At 38.8% G+C, this 21,889-nt stretch overlaps 1 protein-coding gene across 11 annotated transcripts in view; it reads right to left on the reverse strand.

The window, feature by feature from the left end:
- Positions 1 to 21,889, reverse strand: part of MPDZ (multiple PDZ domain crumbs cell polarity complex component) — a 176,494-nt gene that overhangs the window by 15,287 nt on the left and 139,318 nt on the right. For 10 of the 11 annotated variants that reach the window (XM_074394831.1, XM_074394833.1, XM_074394836.1 and 7 more), the window contains 11 exons: positions 19,808 to 20,004; positions 18,563 to 18,654; positions 18,256 to 18,346; positions 16,039 to 16,119; positions 8,303 to 8,395; positions 8,140 to 8,214; positions 6,531 to 6,705; positions 4,457 to 4,602; positions 3,375 to 3,458; positions 3,036 to 3,229; positions 479 to 626 (listed from right to left, as the gene is read on the reverse strand). In XM_074394831.1, the coding sequence (XP_074250932.1) occupies positions 479 to 626; positions 3,036 to 3,229; positions 3,375 to 3,458; positions 4,457 to 4,602; positions 6,531 to 6,705; positions 8,140 to 8,214; positions 8,303 to 8,395; positions 16,039 to 16,119; positions 18,256 to 18,346; positions 18,563 to 18,654; positions 19,808 to 20,004 (1,376 nt within the window). The remainder of the gene's footprint in view (positions 1 to 478; positions 627 to 3,035; positions 3,230 to 3,374; positions 3,459 to 4,456; positions 4,603 to 6,530; positions 6,706 to 8,139; positions 8,215 to 8,302; positions 8,396 to 16,038; positions 16,120 to 18,255; positions 18,347 to 18,562; positions 18,655 to 19,807; positions 20,005 to 21,889) is intronic. The other variant, XM_039475054.2, reaches the window with a different exon arrangement.

Below are 21,889 nucleotides of genomic sequence, written 5' to 3' on the forward strand. Positions count from 1 at the left end.
GATCAAACATTCCGTACTATGAAATCTAAATAATAAAATCTTTCCATTTTAAAAGATTCGAGATGACATCTTTTTTTTTTTTGAGACAGGGTTTCTGTCACCCAAGCTGGAGTGCAGTGGCATGATCACGGCTCACTGTAACCTCTGCCTCCCAGGCTCATGCAATCCTCCCACCTCAGCCTTCTGAGTAGCTGGGCTATAGGCACGTACCACCACATCCAGCTAATTTTTGTTATTTTTTTTTGTAGAGATGGGATTTTGCCATGTTGTCCAGGCTAGTATTGAAATTTTGGGCTCAAGTGATCCACCTAACTTGGTCTCCCAAAATGCTGGGATTACAGGCGTGAGCCATTGCACCTGGCCTTGAGGTGACACTTTAAATAAAGAGAAGTCAATACTAATTTGCCTATGATAGCTCAATGTTAAAAATCTTCTTTCTTCTATGCAATCACACAAAATTATTTTTGGCATTTTTTACCTTTAGCAGAGCAGCAACCACTTCCTGGGTGGCATTACGAACGTCTTCCCCATTCACCATTAATATCTGGTCTCCCCGCATCAGTCTTCCATCGGCATCTGCAATTCCTCCTTTGACAATGTCTGATACAAATACTCCAGTATCGTTTCTGCACACAATTTTGAATTTCAGCATTATCTTTTCCTCAACTGTAATGTAATGCTTATTTAATAAAAAGCTATGTTTTTATCCAAAAATTTTAATTCTGTTTTTACAATTTTAAAAGTCTTATTGTTTGGAGCAACAGTGGAGCAACATTATATTTTTTGATAAATAATAGCTTATGTCGGCCGGGCGCGGTGGCTCAAGCCTGTAATCCCAGCACTTTGGGAGGCCGAGGCGGGTGGATCACGAGGTCCAGAGATCGAGACCAACCTGGTCAACATGGTGAAACCCCGTCTCTATTAAAAATACAAAAAATCAGCTGGGCATGGTGGTGCGTGCCTGTAATCCCAGCTACTCAGGAGGCTGAGGCAGGAGAATTGCCTGAACCCAGGAGGCGGAGGTTGAGGTGAGCTGAGATCGCGCCATTGCACTCCAGCCTGGGTAACAAGAGCGAAACTCCGTCTCAAAAAATAATAATAATAATAATAATAATAGCTTATGTCTTATAGTGTTTCTAGATTAAAATGATGTCCTATAAGCATATTTATTCTTCATCAATTACATACTGTGATTAGAAGTGTGTATTACCTTTCTGATTTTATGGATCACTTGGCTACCAAGTGGCAAAAGTAAGACTTACGAGTCAGTCCTTGGACGCAAAATCTACTGTTCTTTCCAAACCAGAATGGAGCTTTGAATGATACTAACTTGTGGTTACATAAATGTGTTACCATCACAATCAACATCAGTAATATTACAGAAAATTGTAAGAGAGGTGTATTTCAAACTAAACACAATTCATTAATTCAAAATCTAAATACCATTGCTGTGATGTCTTTTATTTGAAATAATTACAAATCTTCCACACAAGATAGGTTTATGCAAAATAAACACAAATCTTATTCCCATCCTTTCTTTCACAAAGCTATAAAAAAAACCTCCAAGATTTCTTAAGATATGATAAATAGAAATATGTAGTAAGAGCTGAACTATATCACTTGTCCTTGCCAAGGTTATGACAGCAAACCATTTCAACATTTGATTCTCTGCTTTCCCATCTTTAGCAACAGGGTGTTGGATTAGATGGTCTTTGTATGGTCTTCCCAAGGCACAGAGTTTAGGGTTCATTAATGGAGGTTTTTATGATGACCTGGTGACCCCAAATCCTGTAGTAGCCATGTTTACCCATGTCGTATTTCATGAGAACTAGACTACCGATACTGTATTACAAAAAAAAGTGTAATTTTTACATAGTCCCAATGAGACTCAAATAATATGCTACATTCTTTCTGTGTTTAAAAATAATTACCCTTTAGTTGTCTTTGAGAAAACAAAATGGTATAAATGTCTTTTTATTCCCATACAGAAAAGTCGCTGCAGAACCAGGTGTCTATGCTGCTGGTTTGGCAATGTGAAGAATGCCTATTTCCAAAGGATATTCTGACACAAAGATCACCACTTCATAGATTTCTGACTCACTGGAAAACAAGCTGCTTTGAAATGGTGGATATCTGAGGCCCAAGGAATGACAAAATGAACTTAGAGCCACTGCAGACTGCAGGGGTGCTTTTTACTGAATGCTTACTTCACAAGTTTAGCTATCTGGTAGATTCTGAGATCAGATCCAAATGGGCTTAAAATACTAAAAGGAAGAAACATTTATAAAACTTACTGGATTACACATTTGTTAATATTACTTATAAATGAATTTGCTAATATTACTTATATATAAATACTTTCAAAATGTACTTATATATAAATATTTAAGTAAGTTAGGTTGTGAATTTTTGTGCATTCACTAATCTGTCACCACTCGGGCCCCTGGCTTTAGGTTCTGTTGATGGTATGCTCTTGTTCACTCTGACCCTTCTCCCTACGATATCTTCCACTCTCCTTTAATAAACCAATGATCACTTATCACTTTTAGCCTCAGCTCAGGCACCTCTTTTCTTCGACATTTTCCCTAATTTGCTTTAAGTAAACAGAGTCACTTGGTCCTTTTCTCCTTTGCCTCCCTCCAACCCCGACAAAGCATCTTTGTCCTCATCAATAGATTGCTTTGTTGCAAGAATATATTTAATTCAACATTTACCAGATCATGAGTTTTTGGAGGTCAGGAAATATGTCTTATTTAACTTTGTTTCTGATAACTTAATGTATTTCCTAGCACATACTAGGTACTCAAAAAGATACCAAATGACCTTTTCTTAAGTACCTTCAAAACCTTCCAATATTCTGATTTTAAAAGTCCAAAACGAGTGTCTTTTTACAGTTCTTTAGTGAGGGGACTACCAATAGCTACCTACTGAACACTAGCTGCCGATAAATGATTCAGCTACTGCTGTTAACTCTTCAAAATAATTTAAGTCCATCATTTCCAAGGAACCACTGGGTTTGTCCTTCTCAGTCATACCTTTTACCAACAATACTTAATCCTAGGCCTTTTCCTGGCTTCTTCTGCAGCTCAACAGTGAGGGTGTCACACACTTCCTCCTCTTTGTATGGGGTCTCATCTCTGTAGAGGGTCAAGCGCACTCTCTGTGGCGTCTGTCTCAGGACATTAATTGCTTCATCATGTGTGGCCTTTCTCAAGTCAATTCCATTCACCTGTACAGAAATGGGACACTGACTGTGAGGAACACGGTGAGTTCAGTAAAGGGGAGGAAGGTGGGGAAGGGGAGAGAGAAAGAAGCATTCCCCCCAGGAACCTTTTCTCTGTTAATTTTGAAGGTCAAAAACAGGTATTCTATACCTCTAAGATCTGATCTCCAGCCCAGAGTCTTCCATCTTTACAAGCTGCTCCTTCTTCATAAACTTCATGGATAATAATGGCACCCTAAGGGCCCAAACAAAACATACCCATACTTATCCCATTCTCTTAGGAATGGTGAGCAGAAATGGAGTCCAAACACATTATACTTTGATAGACAGCAATAAGGGTTATAAACTCTGGCTTTACAGGTACAAGCCACATATAATTCAAAGGAAAATGTAACAATTCCTGCTCAAAGGCTCAAAAGAGCTTATACATTTTACCTAATGATGTAGAAGATTAAAGAAAAAATTATAAAATAAATAAAACATGCATACATACATGAGAGATACCTTTCTTATCCACAAATGAAATTATTTCTAAGGTGTTTTTGACATGCAGAAAATTTTTTCTACAAATATCTAATTTTTCAAACTCCTGTTTTTTTCTTTTTTAAAGACACAGTCTTGCTCTGTCGCCTGGGCTGGAGCACAGTGGCACAATCTTGGTTCACTGCAATCTCTGCCTCCCATGTTCAAGAGATTCTCCTGCCTCAGCCTCCCAAGTGGCTGGGATTACAGATGCCACCACACCAGGCTAGTTTTTGTATTTGTTTTTGTATTTTTAGCAGAGCCAGGGTTTCGCCATGTTGGCCAGGCTGGTCTCAAACTCCTGACCTCCAGTGATCTGCCTGCCTCAGCTTCCCAAAGTGCTGGGATTACAGGCATGTGCCACCGCACCTGGCCCAAACTCCTCTTAAAATGGGTTTAACACAATCTGGATGTCAGCAAAAAGGAAATTAAAATGTGGCAAGGATTGGTGAACTGATAGAAACACTTTGAAATTTAAAGGTCAAAATCACAAGTGTAACAGAATCTTGCTGAGTCAGTATTCACTAGCTTACTCAAAGGACAACCCTATACTCAATTGAATAATTGCCCTGTAAATTAAAATAACCAACAAACACATTTTTCTCGGCCTTCACATTTCCTTTACTAGAACTGACAGACATCTCCCCATAACGGTCTCTGAGGTCTAGGTGAAGAAGAGCCTGTGCAGAAGCACCTCTGGGTGGTGCTCACCAGCAGCGTGTCTGAACCCCCAACGATGCTCAGGCCCAGCCCTGTTCGCCCTTTGGAAATCTCAATGGTTGTTTCGCAGCCAGGGATAATGGGGCACGTTGCAGGATCAGAAGCAAAAATTGCTGGTGTTGATGATCTGCTTGTATCTAAAAATAAGTTAAAAATAAAATACAAATAAAAATTGGCTACAAGGTATATTCAACAAACTCATCACACAGATTGACTTTAGGGATGGGGCAGGGAAATGGGCCCAAGACTGTGGAAAATGAGACTTCATATTTACCTCGATCTTTTAATTGTCTTATATTTAAAAATAAAACTAATGTGATTAAATCACCATTGATAATTTAGGGCAGTGGGCAGAAAATTACCTGTTTATTTTCTATGCTATCCCACTTATTTTAAATTGCTAGAGATATAAAGGACAGGATATCAACAAGAGAGAACAGAGTTAAATTGAACCTCAAGTTTCACTTTCATATTCTCCATTTCAATGGAGCCACACATATTTGTTATGAAATAAAAGATTTATAAAACTAAGAACTGAGATATGTGGCAAAGACCTAGAAGCACATTCAGGGTAGAACACAAAACATATCAATAATTTTGGTTGTGATGCCTGCTTTTCAGGGCCTTTTAGGTTTTTGTTTGCCTCTTATCCTAGAGCATCTCTTCTTATGTAATCAATTCTGAGCAAAACACACCATTTGCAGTTTTCTCCTTGGGTCTCACTTGATGTTTTATAAATTCAGTTATCAAATCATGGTGCATATATGCTCAGAAACGAATAGATCAGAATAGAGCAAAAGAAAAGGGGGATATAATTTTGCACATTATGTTATGATAGTCGTCATATCATATCATATCATATGTTTTATAATACAACAAAGAACATACAGCAAATAGCATGTTTTGGGAAAGCTAGGACACTTGATATAGTAGCGTATGCTTTAGACAAGATGTTCTCTTTTTAGGAAATCAAAAACAGACTATTTTCTTGTTCCTTAAATGGTAAGAACAGGTGTAAGATATTTTCTTTTATGTTAGGTTTTCATTTAGCATTTCATATTTTTATAGACAACACTATTTAGGGATCAACATAAAATTGAAAAATGAGAAAATTTCCATAAAATCTTTTAACACTTCAGTGAATTATCCAGTCTTTCTAAATAAAGGATTATTTTCAGAGATGTATTACTTTAAGACTTTTTCATCCAACTACACTACAAATGTTTTAAACTAGTGTTTCCTTAAAAAACTGTTAAAAGAACAGTTTGGAGGCCAAAAGAAATGTCTCCCTCCCCCGCCCCCCATTACAGAAAAAGCCAATGTCTTCAAGTAATTTTTTTTTTTAAGTTTTGATGCTGCAGAACTTGAAACTTACTTTTTATTACACACCAGTGTATTCTTCTCAAAAATAACTCAAAGGAATAATATGCCTCCATATACTAGACTGGAAGTGTAATGACACATTAAAGTGTCACCCTACAGTCTACTTAACCTACATCCATTTCCATTATGACAGAACCCAGCAATACACCAAAGTATAGAACTCAGATCCGCTATGGATACTGCAGCAGCGACTAAAGAGATTCTTATAGTGGCAGGCAGGACTGATCCCACCTATGAAACGGTAATTGTGTATCCATTCTACAGATTAAAAACACTGAGGCTTAGAGAAATTGAATTACCTTCACAGTTTAAAAAAAGAATCTATAAAATGATATTTCTAGTTCATTAGTTAGATGACTGAAATCAAGGCACCCTTAGCAATATATTCTTGGAGAGCAAATAATATTCCCTTGTTTTAGAGAGAAAGAAGCTGAGGCTTTGAGTGGGAAGGTTTCCTAAGATGCCATAGCTGCTTAATGTACAGCACTAGATTGCCAGCCTAACAGTCTAGAACTCTTTCTCCAGAAGTCCTCTCTTCATACCCTGCCTTCACCATAGGGCTCCCTGACTACAACCTTCTAAACAATGAGCCACAGGCTGGCAGCTGGCTCCCAAGCAGAAACCCTCTACTGAGTTCAGGTGCTCCATTCGTGCCGAACTCTCATGAACCCAGAGGCCTTACTTCGGATGGACTCTGGTTCCGGGGAGCCAGATTGTGGGATTATCAGAGACTGGGAGCTGTTCTTTTTCTCTCCACTGGCTGCACCAGCTGCTGAAGGAACAGCCTGGGGATCTGCATTCTCAGTACGAATGGTAAGTTTTACTGTCATCTTTGCTGTCTTCAGAAGGCTAATAAACTGGAAGGGAACATGTGTGAAAGACAAACAAAATTCAAAGGTGAATTAGTAGACTTATCAATGAGTCACCATTATCAATGAAATCTAATTCTCTCTATGGTTAAGGAAAGAAACAGAGGCAAATTATTTCTTTGTCAGGACTTGGGCAAAGAAAGAAATGACTCTAGTTTCTCTCTAGCTTTTCCAAATGCCCGATGTAGATTAGGGCCATGGTTAATTCCTACTCCAAGTCTAGCTCTGACCAGATTCTTCCTTATAGAAGACTTTGAACTTTTTACATCTCTAATTAATCTCATGTTTTCTGGATGCCTACAACCTTGGAAGATAAATGTGTTACTTTACCTACTTCCTTATTCTACAGAAGCAGCTTACACAAACAGTTTTTTTATTTTTTATTTTTGAGACGGAGTTTCACTCTTGTTACCCAGCTAGAGTGCAATGGTGCGATCTCGGCTCACCGCAACCTCCGCCTCCTGGGTTCAGGCAATTCTTCTGCCTCAGCCTCCTGAGTAGCTGGGATTACAGGCACGCACCACCATGACCAGCTAATTTTTTTGTATTTTTAGTAGAGACGGGGTTTCACCATGTTGATCAGGATGGTCTTGATCTCTTGACCTGATGATCCACCCGCCTCGGCCTCCCAAAGTGTTGGGATTACAGGCGTGAGCCATCACGCCCGGCCACAAACAGTTTTAATAAAATAGAAACACATATGTTAAAAGCAAAATAAAAAAACTATGCAACAAAAAAGTCAAGGCAAACGAAAAGTGAAAACACAGATTTATGAGTTAAAGGAGCCAACCTAAATACTTATTAAAACAGAATTTTTAAAAATTGGCTTTAACCTTCTTCCTGGACAATGAAGAAATGAAAATAGGTATATGGTGCTCCCTCACCATAAGAAAGAAAAAGCATACCATGTTTCAAGGAAACAAAGCTTTTTTCTGGCACTTGAAAGTCCTCGAATGAGATACCAATTAAGTATTAAGATCTCTTTTGAGGGGAGGAAACTGAAGTACAAGACCTGTTTAACCCTAATAAAAGTTATATATTTAATAGTTGAGTCTTACAATCTGTTTATAAAGCAACATACACACTGGATATTTATGACACCAAACATTCATTAAAAAATACTTTGGCACTAACACTTAGTGACGGTTAAAGAGTTTCATGTTTTCCTGAGGAAAAATGGAAATATTTATCAAAAATGTCCAGTGAATATTGAATAATTTGTATAGCAGCAAAGAATACCTTAACACCACCTGGAAAATCAGAAATAGAAACTGAAGAACTTCTGAATAATCTCTTCTTTTCCTTAAGAACATGTCTAATAAAGCTATGTAGCCCTAATTCCCTATGACCACAGACACAAAACACTTTAATCATGCCCAAGGATGGGTCTATATTACCATTTACTTTATTTTGAAAAAGTACCTTTTCAACAGGGTAACCAACAACAATTTCATCATCTACAGCCAATATCTGATCTCCGATTTTGAGTCGTCCATCCTAAATGGAAATATAGAAGATTTTGAGTGATTTTCCTGAAGTAATTCCCTCCCCGACTACTTAAAACAGTGAGAAAGGTAAACCTCACCGTGGCTGCTACCCCATGCTCTGTTAAGCTCTTTATGATGACTCCATTGAGTGTATCTTCTTCGCTGACAGCAATACCCAAACCCCCCTGATCCTAGAGAAGTAAAAACAAATATATTCAGAAGACTTGGAAAAGATAATTTTATCCAATTTTATCCCAAGGGCAAGAAAAGCAATTAAAACTCTTCTCAAGTCCACTATTAGAAATCTTGTCTTTTCATAAGCACCTTTCACATTTTCCTAATGAGAATAAAGTTTCTTCCTTCAAACATTCAAGTGTTTTCACTCTTCCCACATGTCTGACATCTTTAGTAACTTTAGCAAAATATCCAGACAGCAAAAATGCATTCAATAATTCAATCAAAGCATTCCACATTTACAAATTTTGTCTAATGACTGAATAAGTCATTCAAAACCAACCAAAGAATCCTGCCTCCTTTCTGGTCTGTCTCTTGGAAATAACAGGGTTTAGCCCCTTCATTCTTTTCTGCCCCTCTTCTTTAGCAGGCAGACTGCCATTACTGATGCAGACTCTGTCCTTTTTGGGGCTGAACACTCAAGAGTTGTTTCTCCAGAGAACAGCATTTCAATCTGCGGCAGACTGAAAATGCCCCTCAGTCCCAAGACAAGCTCCAAGAACCTGCCAAGGCTGGGGAGCTGTAACTACTTTGTCTGTATTTTCCACATTTGCCTTTATCAAAACCAAATGTTCAGAAATATTGGCTTTTAGCTTTCTTTAATGTTTTCTTTAATAAAATTAAAATAGAGTTTTTAACATTTTCATTCTGGCCAGAGCTAGCAACCTTCTAGTTGTTCTCCAGAGAAAAGTTACAAAAAGCAAAGAAGTGAAAAGGGAATCTTAACATTGTTTCTCTGAAACATATACACGAGTTAAATGTGCCATCAGAGATGTTTACAATAATGGCTATGACATCAAGGTAGGTTTCAACATCATTTTAAAGACTATCAACATGTGGCTCTTCTGAGGTAGATTATTAATGCCTGGTGAGTTTAAAACTGCCACTGGGCTCGTGCCTGTAATCCCAGCTACTCAGGAGGCTGAGGCAGGAGAATTGCCTGAACCCAGGAGGCGGAGGTTGCGGTGAGCCGAGATCGTGCCATTGCACTCCAGCCTGGGTAACAAGAGCGAAACTCCGTCTCAAAAAAAAAAAAAAAAAAAAAAACTGCCACTGATCAAATCTCTACCATGTCTCTCTTTCCAGGCAGTCAGTCATGTGTATCCACCAGAGTAAGCTGCATCTTTAGAGTGAGCAGAACTGACTCTTTCCTTCTACCTAGCTGTAGAAATTTGGATATGCCACTTAACATCTATCATCTCCAATTTTCCTTGCTATGAAATCTAAATGTTCTTATCTGCAAAACAGAATAATAATAGTACTTGTCACATAACAGCAAAGTCAGGTACAGTGGTTATTTGCTGATTGTTTACTTAATACTGCTTAACACCTTATCCCTCTATAAAAATTGATTTTTATTAGAAGATCTAGCCATCCCACCCTACTCCTCTCTCTCTCCCCCACCTCCATAATCTCTCTCCTACCTTCTTCCCTCACCATGTTTCAGGCGACAGATTAAAAATATGAGAAGAAACTCTTTGATACTTCTCCCTTCAAGAAGGAACCTAACAGTATGGGCTGGACTTAGTGACTGATTCTAACAAGAGAATAAAGCAGAGGTAATGATGTATAACTTCACAGTGAGGTCAAAAAAGGCATAGAGGCTTCCTCCTCGCTTTTACTCTTGGATAACTTGCTCTGCAAGAAGCCAGGTGCTATTGTCATAAGAAAACTCATGCAGCCAGCCCCCTGTAGAAGACATAAGGCCTGTTGCCAACAGCCATTTGGGTAGATCATCTTAGAAGCAATGTCCAGCCCAGTCAAATCTTGAGATGGCTGTAGCCCTAGATGGTAATGTGTTAGCAGTTGCACAAGAGATTCTCAGCCAGACTCCGCGCCCCTCTGAAATTCCTAACCCACAGAAACTGTCAGACCATAAATGCCTGTTGTTTAAGTTGCAAAGTTTTGTGCTAATTTATGTCGCAAAAGATAAGGAACTCCAAGAATGGTGTTTGAACAACCAAAGTCAATTCCACAATTATAGTCCCATGGTCGCAATCCCTGGTTCAAAGTAGACACATAATCTGAACTGATTCAATCAGGATGAATCTTGGAACTTTTACTCAGAAGGCTTGAAGAGCCATTCTCTCCCTTCCTCCAAGATACATGTGAAAGTAGTAGCACATGGCCCAACTATGGTTGGCAGCCATTCTAAAACCATGAGAAAGACAAGCCTTAGGATACAGCTGACATTGAATGACACAGTGTCATATAAACAGGGAAAGAAATGGGTTCTTGATGACACTATTTGGTCACATGACCAACTACCCTTGAAGTTTGCTGGCCTGAGTCCATAAATCCTCTTCTTTGATTAAACATGATGGAATTAGTCTCCTTTATTTCTGTTAGTTGCAATAAGAGGAGTCCTAAAAGAAACAGTAAGCTACAAACCTACATGTATGCCCAAGTTCCATCAGAATGCTGCAGAACAACTATATACACATCTACATGTATGCCCAAGTTCCATCAGAATACGACAGAACAACTATATACAAATCTACAAATAATTTGTTGATATCCGAAAAGCAGGATGAGGCTGGGCATGGTGCCTCACACCTGTAATCCCACCACTCGGGGAGACCGAGGTGTGTGGATCACCTGAGGTCAGGAGTTCAAGACCAACCTGGCCAAATTGGCCAAATCCCATCTCTACTTAAAAGATAATTGACCTGTCAAGAGTTTTTAAGGAGTCAAAACACAACTGAGGGAATATGTTCTCTTTCCGGGTCCACAAGGGGGCATCGTTTTAAGGGCAAGAACTTCCCAGCGCCATGCCCCACACTCCCATCTCCATCCAGGAGATTTATCGGTCTCTGTTTTAATTTTCCTGGGCGCAGGAAGAATCAAAAGTCAATCACTCCAGCAGAAGTTCCAAGGAACTCCTTCATTCGCCTGTGGTCTTAGAGAAGGTGGGGGTTCCTCTCAGGTTAAAAGTCCCCTTCTTCCTCACCCCTTTGGACCTCATGTTTGGGTCCCCTTGGACGAACACTCCCTTCGTGGAAGCCGTCTTTCTCTCCTGGATTTCCAGCTCTCTAGAATCCCCTCCCACACAGTGGGAGCTCTCTGTCTCCCCCTGGATTTGCCCTCTGGGTTCTGCTTCCGCCCAGTGTGGAAGCTGCATTTCCTCTCCTAAACTCCATCTGTCTCTCTCTCAGTTCTCTACCACTGAAGTGTGGAAGCTGTCTTTCCTCTCCTGGATTCCATCTTTCTGGCTTCTCTCACTTGGTGTGGTGTGAGAGCGGCTTTCCTTCTCTGATTTTCCCTCTGTGGGATGCCTTCTCACTCAGTGTGAGAGTGGCTTTTCTTTCTCTCACTCAGCGTGAGAGCTAGCTGTTTGTCTCTCCTTCTCCTTTTTCTCTCTCTGTTTTAAATAAATCACTTTCTATAAACACTTTTGAGTCCAGCATTTACTTTTATGAGCGCACTGTGCCATAGTCTACTCTCTCATTCTTGAGAGGGCGATACCAAAAACCTGGAGAAATTTCCTCTCAGGGGAACTGAGGGCACCCCTGAACCCCAGTATAACAGAACTAAAAACGATCTGATACAAGAGCTCTCATTTTCAGACAATGCAAAAATTATACTCTCTCCCTGACTCTCCTGATCTCAGCATCATTCCCCTTATACATGTACAGCACTTACCCATTCATTCATTCTTCTTTGCCAGATTCTTACTCAGTCTGAACTATGTCCATGACACTAAGTAACAGAAGGAAAAGTGTACAAATTTCTTCTCTCAACATGTGTATGTTTTAGATGTACAGAAAAGATATCCACATCAAAGCTCATCACAGGAGACAACCTCCTGGGTCAAACATGGTTAACTGACAAATAAAATGAAGACGTTAATAGTAAGCACTATAAAAGCCAGAATATTGAAGTAATATTTCTAAATAAACAGAGGTGGGATTTAAGCTGGATCTTTAGTGTATATAGGATTTATATAAGTTAAAAGAAGTCAGAAAGACGAAGTGATATAAACCAAGGCAAGGAGAGATAAATTCTCAAAACCTTCTCTACGAGCTCTTGATTCAAATCAGTTTGACTGAAGTAGAGGATTCCTAGAAGGAACATACAGTCATTTTAGAAAGGCAGATGGGATCCAGTAGCAAGGTGAAATAGGTAATGGATGGGAAATGGGACTTGGAGACAGAAGACCAAAGTTTAATTCCAGCTCTACTATTTGGAGTTATGGGAACAGTTCAAAGTTGAGAAAATAATAGCAACCTCACAAGGTTTCTAAGAAGTAAAAAACATAACAAACAAATGTTTCACTGCCATTAAATTATTTTGTCAAACAATTATAGTTTTTAAAAATATAGGATAGTACAAATGACAAAAGATTTAAGCTGATTCATGAGGATTAGAAAGTGTTTCTTTCTCCCTTCTTTACTTAAAAATTGAGTTTTATTCCCAGAGCCATCTAATAATGGGTTTAGGAGGGCACAGGCTTAGTGTAATATGTCACTTAACATCATTTTTAACAATGGCTTCCTCAAGAGAGGTTTTCAAGGATATATTCTATGAGGAACTCAGAACTTCATGGCTAAAAGTATTGACAGAAATAATTGTAACTTTCACTGTGGTAAGCACTTTATATAAATTATTTCATTTAATCTTTAAAATAGTATCTCTAATATAAAGGGATTTTCCCCATGTCATGAGGAAAGTGAGGCCCAGAGAGGTTAAACAGTATAGAAAAACAGCCTATTGTACAGCAAGATTGACACCACCTCAAAGCAAAACCACCATGGTGACCAATGTTTGACTCCTGCATACCAATGTGTTCCGTAGTGTGCCCTGTAGCATAGATAATTCTTCATAAAGATGTTTACCTAACCTCTCCACTGGTAACAAGTTTCAGCAAGAAACTCTGAGACGTGACCGGCTACATGTCTTTATCCTTGCTATATAAAGGATACTTTCTGGAAGGTGGGTGCTGGGATCCACCGTTTTGTAGCCACTAGCAACATGGTTTCTGTATGTAAGTCCCTATTAGGTATTTCTTTCTGATATACTAGATTTGTCAGCCTCTTTCTTCAGGCTCCCAGCTCCCTCGGTCTTTGGAGTTTGGTTTGCATATACCTGCTTACCATGGAACAAATGGCTTGCCTATCGCCCAGAAAAGTTAAGTGACTCCAAAGCCCATACTTAAAATCATTAAAATCATGGTTAATTGCCTCTTCTGTCTAACTACTTTTAAAAGATTCTTATATATTCCCCTTACTCACTTTAGCTTTCTTCAATAAATACATTCTAGCTACCTGAGCTTTAGATTTGTTTGAAATCTACATATAAATGGAAGCTTTCAGTGGGCAATACATTGAGGTTCTACAAGGTCTTCCATTCCTCAATAGCATCTAATTTAGAAAGGGAAGTACACATAATAGACATCTGCTGAATAAATCAAAAAGGAGGCGAAAGGCAGAAACCAGCTTTTATATTGTAGAATGAGGGAACCTTGCTCATTAGCTCATCCAATCCCAACAATAACCCTCTAATATAGGCAGCCCCATTTACAGAAGAAGAAAGTGAGGACCAATGGGATTAAGTGATTTATGGGTGATCACTCAGGATGTGAGAAGGGCTTCTGACAGACAGAACAGCCTTCTGTCCACCCTCACTGCTAAATGCCCAGCCAAAGAACTTGAATGTATCTGTTTGAAAATGAATGTTCTTGGAAGGTTCTGAGTAAGGGATTAAGATGCTATTTATCAAGCACCTTAATCAGGTAGTCTAATGTGGAAAGAGAAAACATTAGAGAAAATCAGTGACAAGTACCCCTCAGACATCTCTATACCAGCTTACTCATTCCTAATTATTAAAACAGTAATAACAAATAGCAAACAGTACTTGTATATGTGTGCCAGGTGCTGGAAACTGTACATATGTATATTTAATTGTTACAATTTATACTTAATTCTCACTACAACTCTATGAGGTAAGTTGGACAATTATTAAGTCCATTTTCAAAAGCCCAAACTATGTACAGGTTAAGAAACATGCTCAAAGTCACAGTCTCCTAGCCAGTGAGTGGCAAATCTAGGTCTCTGATCCAGGTGGTCTGGCTTTAAGTCTGTGCTCCCAACCACTACCATATTCTGCTTCTTATTCATCTAACATGTTCATTCCACCAACATTTCCTGGGCACTCATTATATTCTAGAATATACTAATCCATAGATGATAAATTAAAATCAATACCATGAAAGGATACTTAAAATTACCTAATTTTGAATTTTTCTAAAGATCAGCATAAAGAGATTTTTTAAAAAATCTTTCATTATAAACTACTCAACATACATTTAAATATTTCATAATTAACAAATTATAGTGAAATGACTGCACTGTTAAAAATTATAAAGTCTGACTTCAGCATTTAGGAGGAAGGTATCATGTGTCTGAAGTGGCAAAAGAAGGAGGGATTCTCAAACTGAAGTATATGGACTTCCTGATAGAAAGGTAAAAAGACTTCAATAACTTTTCTTTTTAACTACAACAAAAACAGTCCATGATAAAGACTTCTCTTATATGTATAGCACAAGACTAGAGCAATGCATTTCTGTATATGATTATCTACCGTAAAAAACAACAGCAATTAAAAATATCAGTATCATCAGGGCATTTTTTTCCACCTGAATACGTAATAGAATCTGATGACCATATGCCAGGAATTATGCTATTTCATAAGCAACTTGTTTAATCTTTCCTATTACCTAAGATAAAGGTACTATTATCATCTTCAATTTACAAATGAGGAAACTAAGGCAAAGAAAGACCATACAATGTATGAATTATGTACTTGATGAAGCAAGGATTGAACCCAGACAGAAGAATGACTCTGGAGCCCAGGCTCTTAAGCATCACGCTGCATTGTCTCCTGGTTGGAAGGGGTAATAAGGACCACTCTACTCCTTTCTGCCTATAGCATTTTCTATAAATATCCTCCTGTCCCCCCACCTCAGCTCCTGCCTTGCTCTTCTCCTTTCTGAGGACTTCACTGCTCTTTCCACTTACACTCATGCTCCTCCGGTGTCCACCTGCTTTCCTGCATAAGCCTGAAGCTCCTGAAAGCATTTATAGGTTTCTGTTCAGCTAAGTACCTCTTTAAGGCAATCATCTGAACTGAAAGTTAAGGATCTTTTCAAAGGAAATGTCTTGTTGGTACCTATCACCACAACTTCTAAATAGATGAGCTTTCTTATTTTTAAAGTACAAGACTATAACTTCTATTTCTTTATTTTTATTTCCTCCATAGCAGGACCTTGGTAAAGGAATCAATGGACAGATAGCTAAATTTCATAACTTGGAATAGTTATAAAAGGGCAAGCTGGGCCCCTGATAAAGTATCAGTTAGCACAGTTGTTTTCAAACTTCAGTGCGCATCAGGCGGGTTTAATAAAACACAAACTTCTGGGCCCAACCCTAGAGTTTCTCATTCAGCAGGTAAGTTTGGGTGGGCCCAAGTATTTGCAATTCTAACAAAATCTCAGATGTGCTGATGCTGTTAATCTGTTGACCACACTTGTGAGAACAGAGTGAATTAGAACACTGGTGTGAAGGGACTCACATCATTTCATTCCAATTCAAAGCAGATTTACCTTGGGAAGCTCCAGATGTTGCACATTTTTAAATGAACTGAGGTCCACAACTCCATCAGAAGTAGTAACAGTTGGCTCTGCCTGACAAAGGAAAATAAATGGCAAAAAGGGCAACTGAGTATTAGGAATTTTGATTTATTTAAATATAAGGGCCACTTAATCAAAATTATTTTATACACTATAATACATTATTACTATTTTAACATTTTATGGAATTTATGAACATTATATTCTCTTCAAAATACTTATAAGGTGTGGTGTGACTGGACAGTAATCAGTTGAGAACACAGGGAGACCAAGTAGCCTGAAGACTGGATTTACTCTACAATAAAACCCAATGGCAGCCCAGCTACCAAATGGTGAAACTCACTGACAGAGCACTAGCAGAATTTTTTTTTTAAGATGGGGTTTCATCATTATTCTTTACTGTGTTAGTTATCAAATGAAATGAAAACTTAAACGTTTTATCTGAACTTTATTAAAATACTCCATTTCCTTAAGAGACATATTTAGTACAACTAATATGAAAACAAAATATTTTACTTTATAACCTAGTCATCTTAAATAACCATCTGTCTCAGATGAACGTTGGGAGCAGCTGGAATGAGACAATGATTTGCACATCTATCTTATGTATACATAAACTCTATATTTATATATTCATTTAGAAAAGAATGTTTCTCTTCTTACAGCTACCCCCACTGATAATCACCAAGTTTCCTCTAATTTTAAGCTTTTCACTCTCTATTAACTCCTGGTATTCATCATATACATGGATCCAAAGCTTTCCCAAACCAAAATAAAACCACCATGAGAAAAATTTCCCAATTCTCTGTCTCCCTCTAACCACTGCCCACTCTCTCTCCTTGATTTCCTGTTCATCATTTGTTTTCTCAAAAACCACCAACCATCTCCTATTTACCAAACCCAAGGGACTCTCTCATCTTCTCACTGGACTCTTGATACACAGCAGCCTATAGGGCTGTGGAGTGTGCTCCTGAAAGACACCTCCTCCGCTGCTGTGCCACATGCCCTCCTACCTGATCTCTTTGTTAGCCTTCCTACCACATGATTCTGCCCTTGGCCCTCTGTTTCTACAAACGCTCTCTGCAGCAAGCACCTCAGCTTCTGTGGCTAATAAATGCAAAATCTGCCTCTACAGGAAATCATCTGTAAATTGGAAACTAAATGTCTCAATGTATGCTTCTACCAGGCTATCCAACAGGTACTTCATTCCTAACCTGTCCCAAATAGAATGTACCATATTTTTCCAAATATCTTTCTGTATTTTCTATTTGGTAAAAGACAGCCATCCCTCATGTCACCAAGTCAGACATCTGAAAACCCTGTATATCCTATCTGTTTTATTCTCCAGTCCAAAGAGCAATATCTGGTACAAAATAGAGCACTCAGAAAATATTTGTTGGATAAACACATCTTCAACCATTCATTTTTCCTCAATGAGTACATTTAGTTGAAGATGAAGTATTACCAATTTGGGTCTTATACATCTGATGTAACCATTCCCTCTTCTAGCTTTAGTTCAGGTCCTTGGTAACCATCTCCTGGATTATTCCAATAATTATCTTACTTCCTCTAACTTAACTTCTCTCCCCTGCTATCTCTGATTTTTCTCTACAGTACTCTACAGAGAAATTTTTAACTATGCATTTCTCATTCTTTGAGCTCCACATTGCCTCAAAGACAAAGCTGGCATACGTTAGCCTGTCAATGTATCCCATGATCTGACCCTGTCCCCTTTATCACTGACCCTTTCCCGACCAGCTCCCATTCCCTGCCCCTCATTGCTCAGTGATGCTCTGTAATTTTCAGTTTCCTGCAATAGCAGAGCCTCCATGCCATTTCTCACTCCATGCCAGAGGGAGTTACAATGTTTTGCCCCCCCAACTCTTCCAACACAGACTTCATATACAACCTTCCCTATAAAGTTTTATTCTCAAGTTCTTTTCAGAGGCAGAACTGGTAACTCCTTTCCTACCCTTACTATTCCCTAGGCAGACTACAAGTAGTCTCCACATGAGTGGTATGCTTATTTCCCATTAGTGTCTTCTTACACTAGGATATACACTCCTTAAAGGCAAAGGCTATAATTTATCTACCTCTGATATCCCTTAAGTGTTCTGTAATTGTTGATTGAATTAATAAGGGGCGCAACAGTCAAGTCTTCCCAAAGAAACAAACATAAGTTACATATACCTCCTTATTTTGAAGATTTTCCGAGGTAGAAGGCAAAGGTTCTACTGCATTTCCAGGACATACGGCCATCTGATTCACTGCATCTTTATTTCTAAAATCAAAACACAACAACCTATTATACCATAATGATATTATTTTCATTCTCCTATTTCAAGAGTCAGAAAGTTATCAGAGAAAATTCTTTAACCCCCAAAACCTGGAACTATGACACTTATATATTTACAAACGTTTTATTTTCACTCAAAAGAACGCAGAGTAGAAATGCTAACAAAAAGTATTCGGTAAACTAGGAAAAGAAAATGATCACCTGATAAAAATTATTTTCACTTTAGAAGGGGCACATTTAATAATTGAGGAAGCATTCTGATGACTTCTTCCATATAAAATTTGACCATTGATCTGTGAGAAATAAATATCATTAGTTGAGCCTGAAATTTTAGTATCATAAATTTTTACCATCCTTCCTAGTTAATGAAAAGCACATTGTTTCTTCCTTTAAAATACTATATTTTATATTAAATGTTGTATGTTTTCTTCCCCAGAACATGAACCTGACTTTTAATGGTAAATAGAGAAAGCTCATGTTTAAAGCCAGCATTAAAATAATGCACATGAAGTTTGACATCCACAGACCGCTGATAAAGAGGCACCACTTGGACCAACCACAGGAGAGTAGACAGCAAATTTTCTGGCAGGCACTGGGCTCCCAGCATGCTTTGCAAAACGAGGACTCTGAGGAAAAACTGGGGACGCACAAGACAATCCTGGGAAGTTCCTTACTGTCATATTTCCCACTTAGTCTCAAAACTCAAGCCCTGGAAATAGGCCACTGGGAGAAGCAATGCTGGGTAGATTCAGGATTCAGGCAGCAAACTGTGCCTAGCAGCACAGTGCCGAAGGCAAACGACTGCCTCAGTCATCTGGTCATTTAGTCACTGACTACTGAGCCTTCCATATCTATAGGGAAACAAACTCGCCATGGGAAGAGTATAAAGGCAGTATAAAAACATGTGGATCCCAGCCTAGGGGAGGCAAGGACAAACAACACAAGCAACTAAGATTCTAAACCCTATAAAGTATGGTCCACAAATTTATTTTGCTTGGCGGGCTGAGTGACTGCTTTTGTTATTTAGCCTTAACCTTGACCCCACCCCACCTCACTCTCGTCACTTCTCCCATTAGCGATTCAAGTTCCAGAACGTCCAGTGGGTCAGCCTCAGGGGAATGATTGGTCACTTGGCTTTTCAAAAACTCCTAATAAAAATGCAGCACACAAAATAAATGCTTTTGAAGTGTGAGCTTTATTACTATCTTGGGGCAAAAATTGTTTCTGGTGCTACACAGTCACGACCTTTTAATGGAAGTTAATGGGAACATGGACTCTACTTAGTAGAGTTTTGGTTTAGAGCCAGATATGCTGCAATGCATCTATTTTATTAAGCAAGCGATGGTTTTCTCAGTCACTATAAGGTCTGGGTGATTTTCTGGAAACTGATGATTCCATTACACTAATACAAGAAGAATAAATTCAAAGTTTTCCTCAAAAACTTACCTCTAGAAGCTCGTCTGCAACTTGCAATCGACCGTCTTTTCCCGCAGCTCCATTCGGATCAATCCCCACTATGAAGACACTCATCCTGGATCGGTCTTTGTTCCCAGCAAGACTTAGACCCAAACCACTGTGACCTTTCTCCAGTTCAATCATATGCAGCTCGCCTATTAGGGTTCCATAACGCTCTCTGATATTTTCTACATGCAACAACAACAACAAATACATACTTAATTTACAGTCAAATGCTTTGATGTGGAAAGCTATTTAGTTTTATCTCAAAAGGGCAGTATTTTGTGCCAAAATGTAATCTTTGTCAGTTAAAAGCTAAATAGATTAACCACTAGGCAACAGGAGGAACCAAAATTTCTTTGCATCCAGGGTGCAATGTCTGATTCATCAGTTCACCTTGGGGTGGCTAGATCAAAGAAAAGTAATTCATTATAAACTCTCAAAAGACTATGATTAAACCAGAAACTTGATCATTTGTAGTGGAGAACAGAACTGAGGCATCCAGAATATCTGTGTTCACTGATCAGTGGAAGCCTTTCTCCCATAGGAAAATCAACATTGTGAATCACATCATGTTGGGCAGTTGCTTGGTAGATATATCCAAAATGAAGGGAATGGGCTTTCTTATTGCATAGAGCTATCAGCCCAGGACAACTTGATGCACATGTCCCAGCAGTGGGACACATATCCTAATTAGATGAGACCATTTACATCTTCTACCTCACATCTTCAAGAGGCGATGGTTAGTGCGCACCCTCTTTAAGAGGTTTGAGGCCTCACATAGATGCTCCAGTGCACAGACACAGATGAGTGACCAGCCAACAGCCAACATTACTTGCCAACCATGTGAATGAGATGTTTTGGAAGTCTAGTCCAGCTAGGCCCAGTCACCCATTGCCCTTTAATAGATTAATATTAAATTGTTGTTTTAAGCCATTACATTTTGGGGTGGCTTCATAATAGAAAACTGAAACGTTCCAGTTCACGTTTTCCTTAAGAGTATATTCTGACCACATTGATTGTTAGCAATATGCTTTAGTGTCATTGAGAAAAGACTGAGAAAATTACAAACTTTACCAGTACCAGTCATCTTAGAAAACCTTACTATATGGCTAAAGGGCTAATGTATGCATTCTACATTGATTCTTAACTGCATCAATTTCAATTTCATAAACTCTTATTTCCTGACTCCTTCTAGCATGTAGCAGCACAACTTTTATGCTCTATACTTCCTAAAAAGATGCACTACAGCTTTCTTAAAGAAAATAATTCAATTTTTAAAATAAAACTTTTTAAAACGACTTTGGGCTAAATTTTAAATATTTTCCTATAAAATGGTATCTCCTTAGAAAACAGAGATTCCCTATTGGTCCTAATAACAGCTGCCTATGAAAGACTGGGCCGGGCATAGTGGCTCATGCCTGTAATCCCAGCAATTTGGGAGGCCAAGTGGGGTGGATCACAAGGTCAGGAGTTTGAGATCAGCCTGACCAACAGAGTGAAACCGCGTCTCTACTAAAAATACAAAAATTAGCTGGGCATGGTGGCACATGCCTGTAATCCCAGCTACTCAGGAGGCTGAGGCAGGAGAATTGCCTGAACCTGGGAGGCAGAGGTTGCAGTGAGCCGAGATCACGCCACTGCACTCCAGCCTGGGTAACAGAGTGAGACTTTGTCTCAAAAAAAAAAAAAAAAAAAAAGACTGCTAGGCACCAGGTGCTGTGCTTAGCACTCTTTTGGCACTATCTAATTGAATGTTAGCAACCTGAGGGAAGAACTGCATTTTAAGAAGAGAGATAACCACTAAGCTAAAGCTTAGAGACAGTTAAACAGCTTAGCCAATGGCTAAAGTTTTGATCTCCACAATTACACTAAGTCATCATTCTGGTATAGAAAATACACCAGAAGTTCAAGGTGTGATATCAACAACAACCAGATGTTACATGAGGAATCTCAGGCCCAGAAAAGGGGTGATGACTTGTTCAAGACACGGGGTGGCTGATCCAGTAGTGGCTTCTTAGAAAGTACCCTGTCCTTATTAATTCGCATACAAAAGGCAGAGTGAGCTTTAAC

The sequence above is a fragment of the Saimiri boliviensis genome, chromosome 2 (genome assembly GCF_048565385.1).
Source record: "Saimiri boliviensis isolate mSaiBol1 chromosome 2, mSaiBol1.pri, whole genome shotgun sequence".
Taxonomy (NCBI): domain Eukaryota; kingdom Metazoa; phylum Chordata; class Mammalia; order Primates; family Cebidae; genus Saimiri; species Saimiri boliviensis.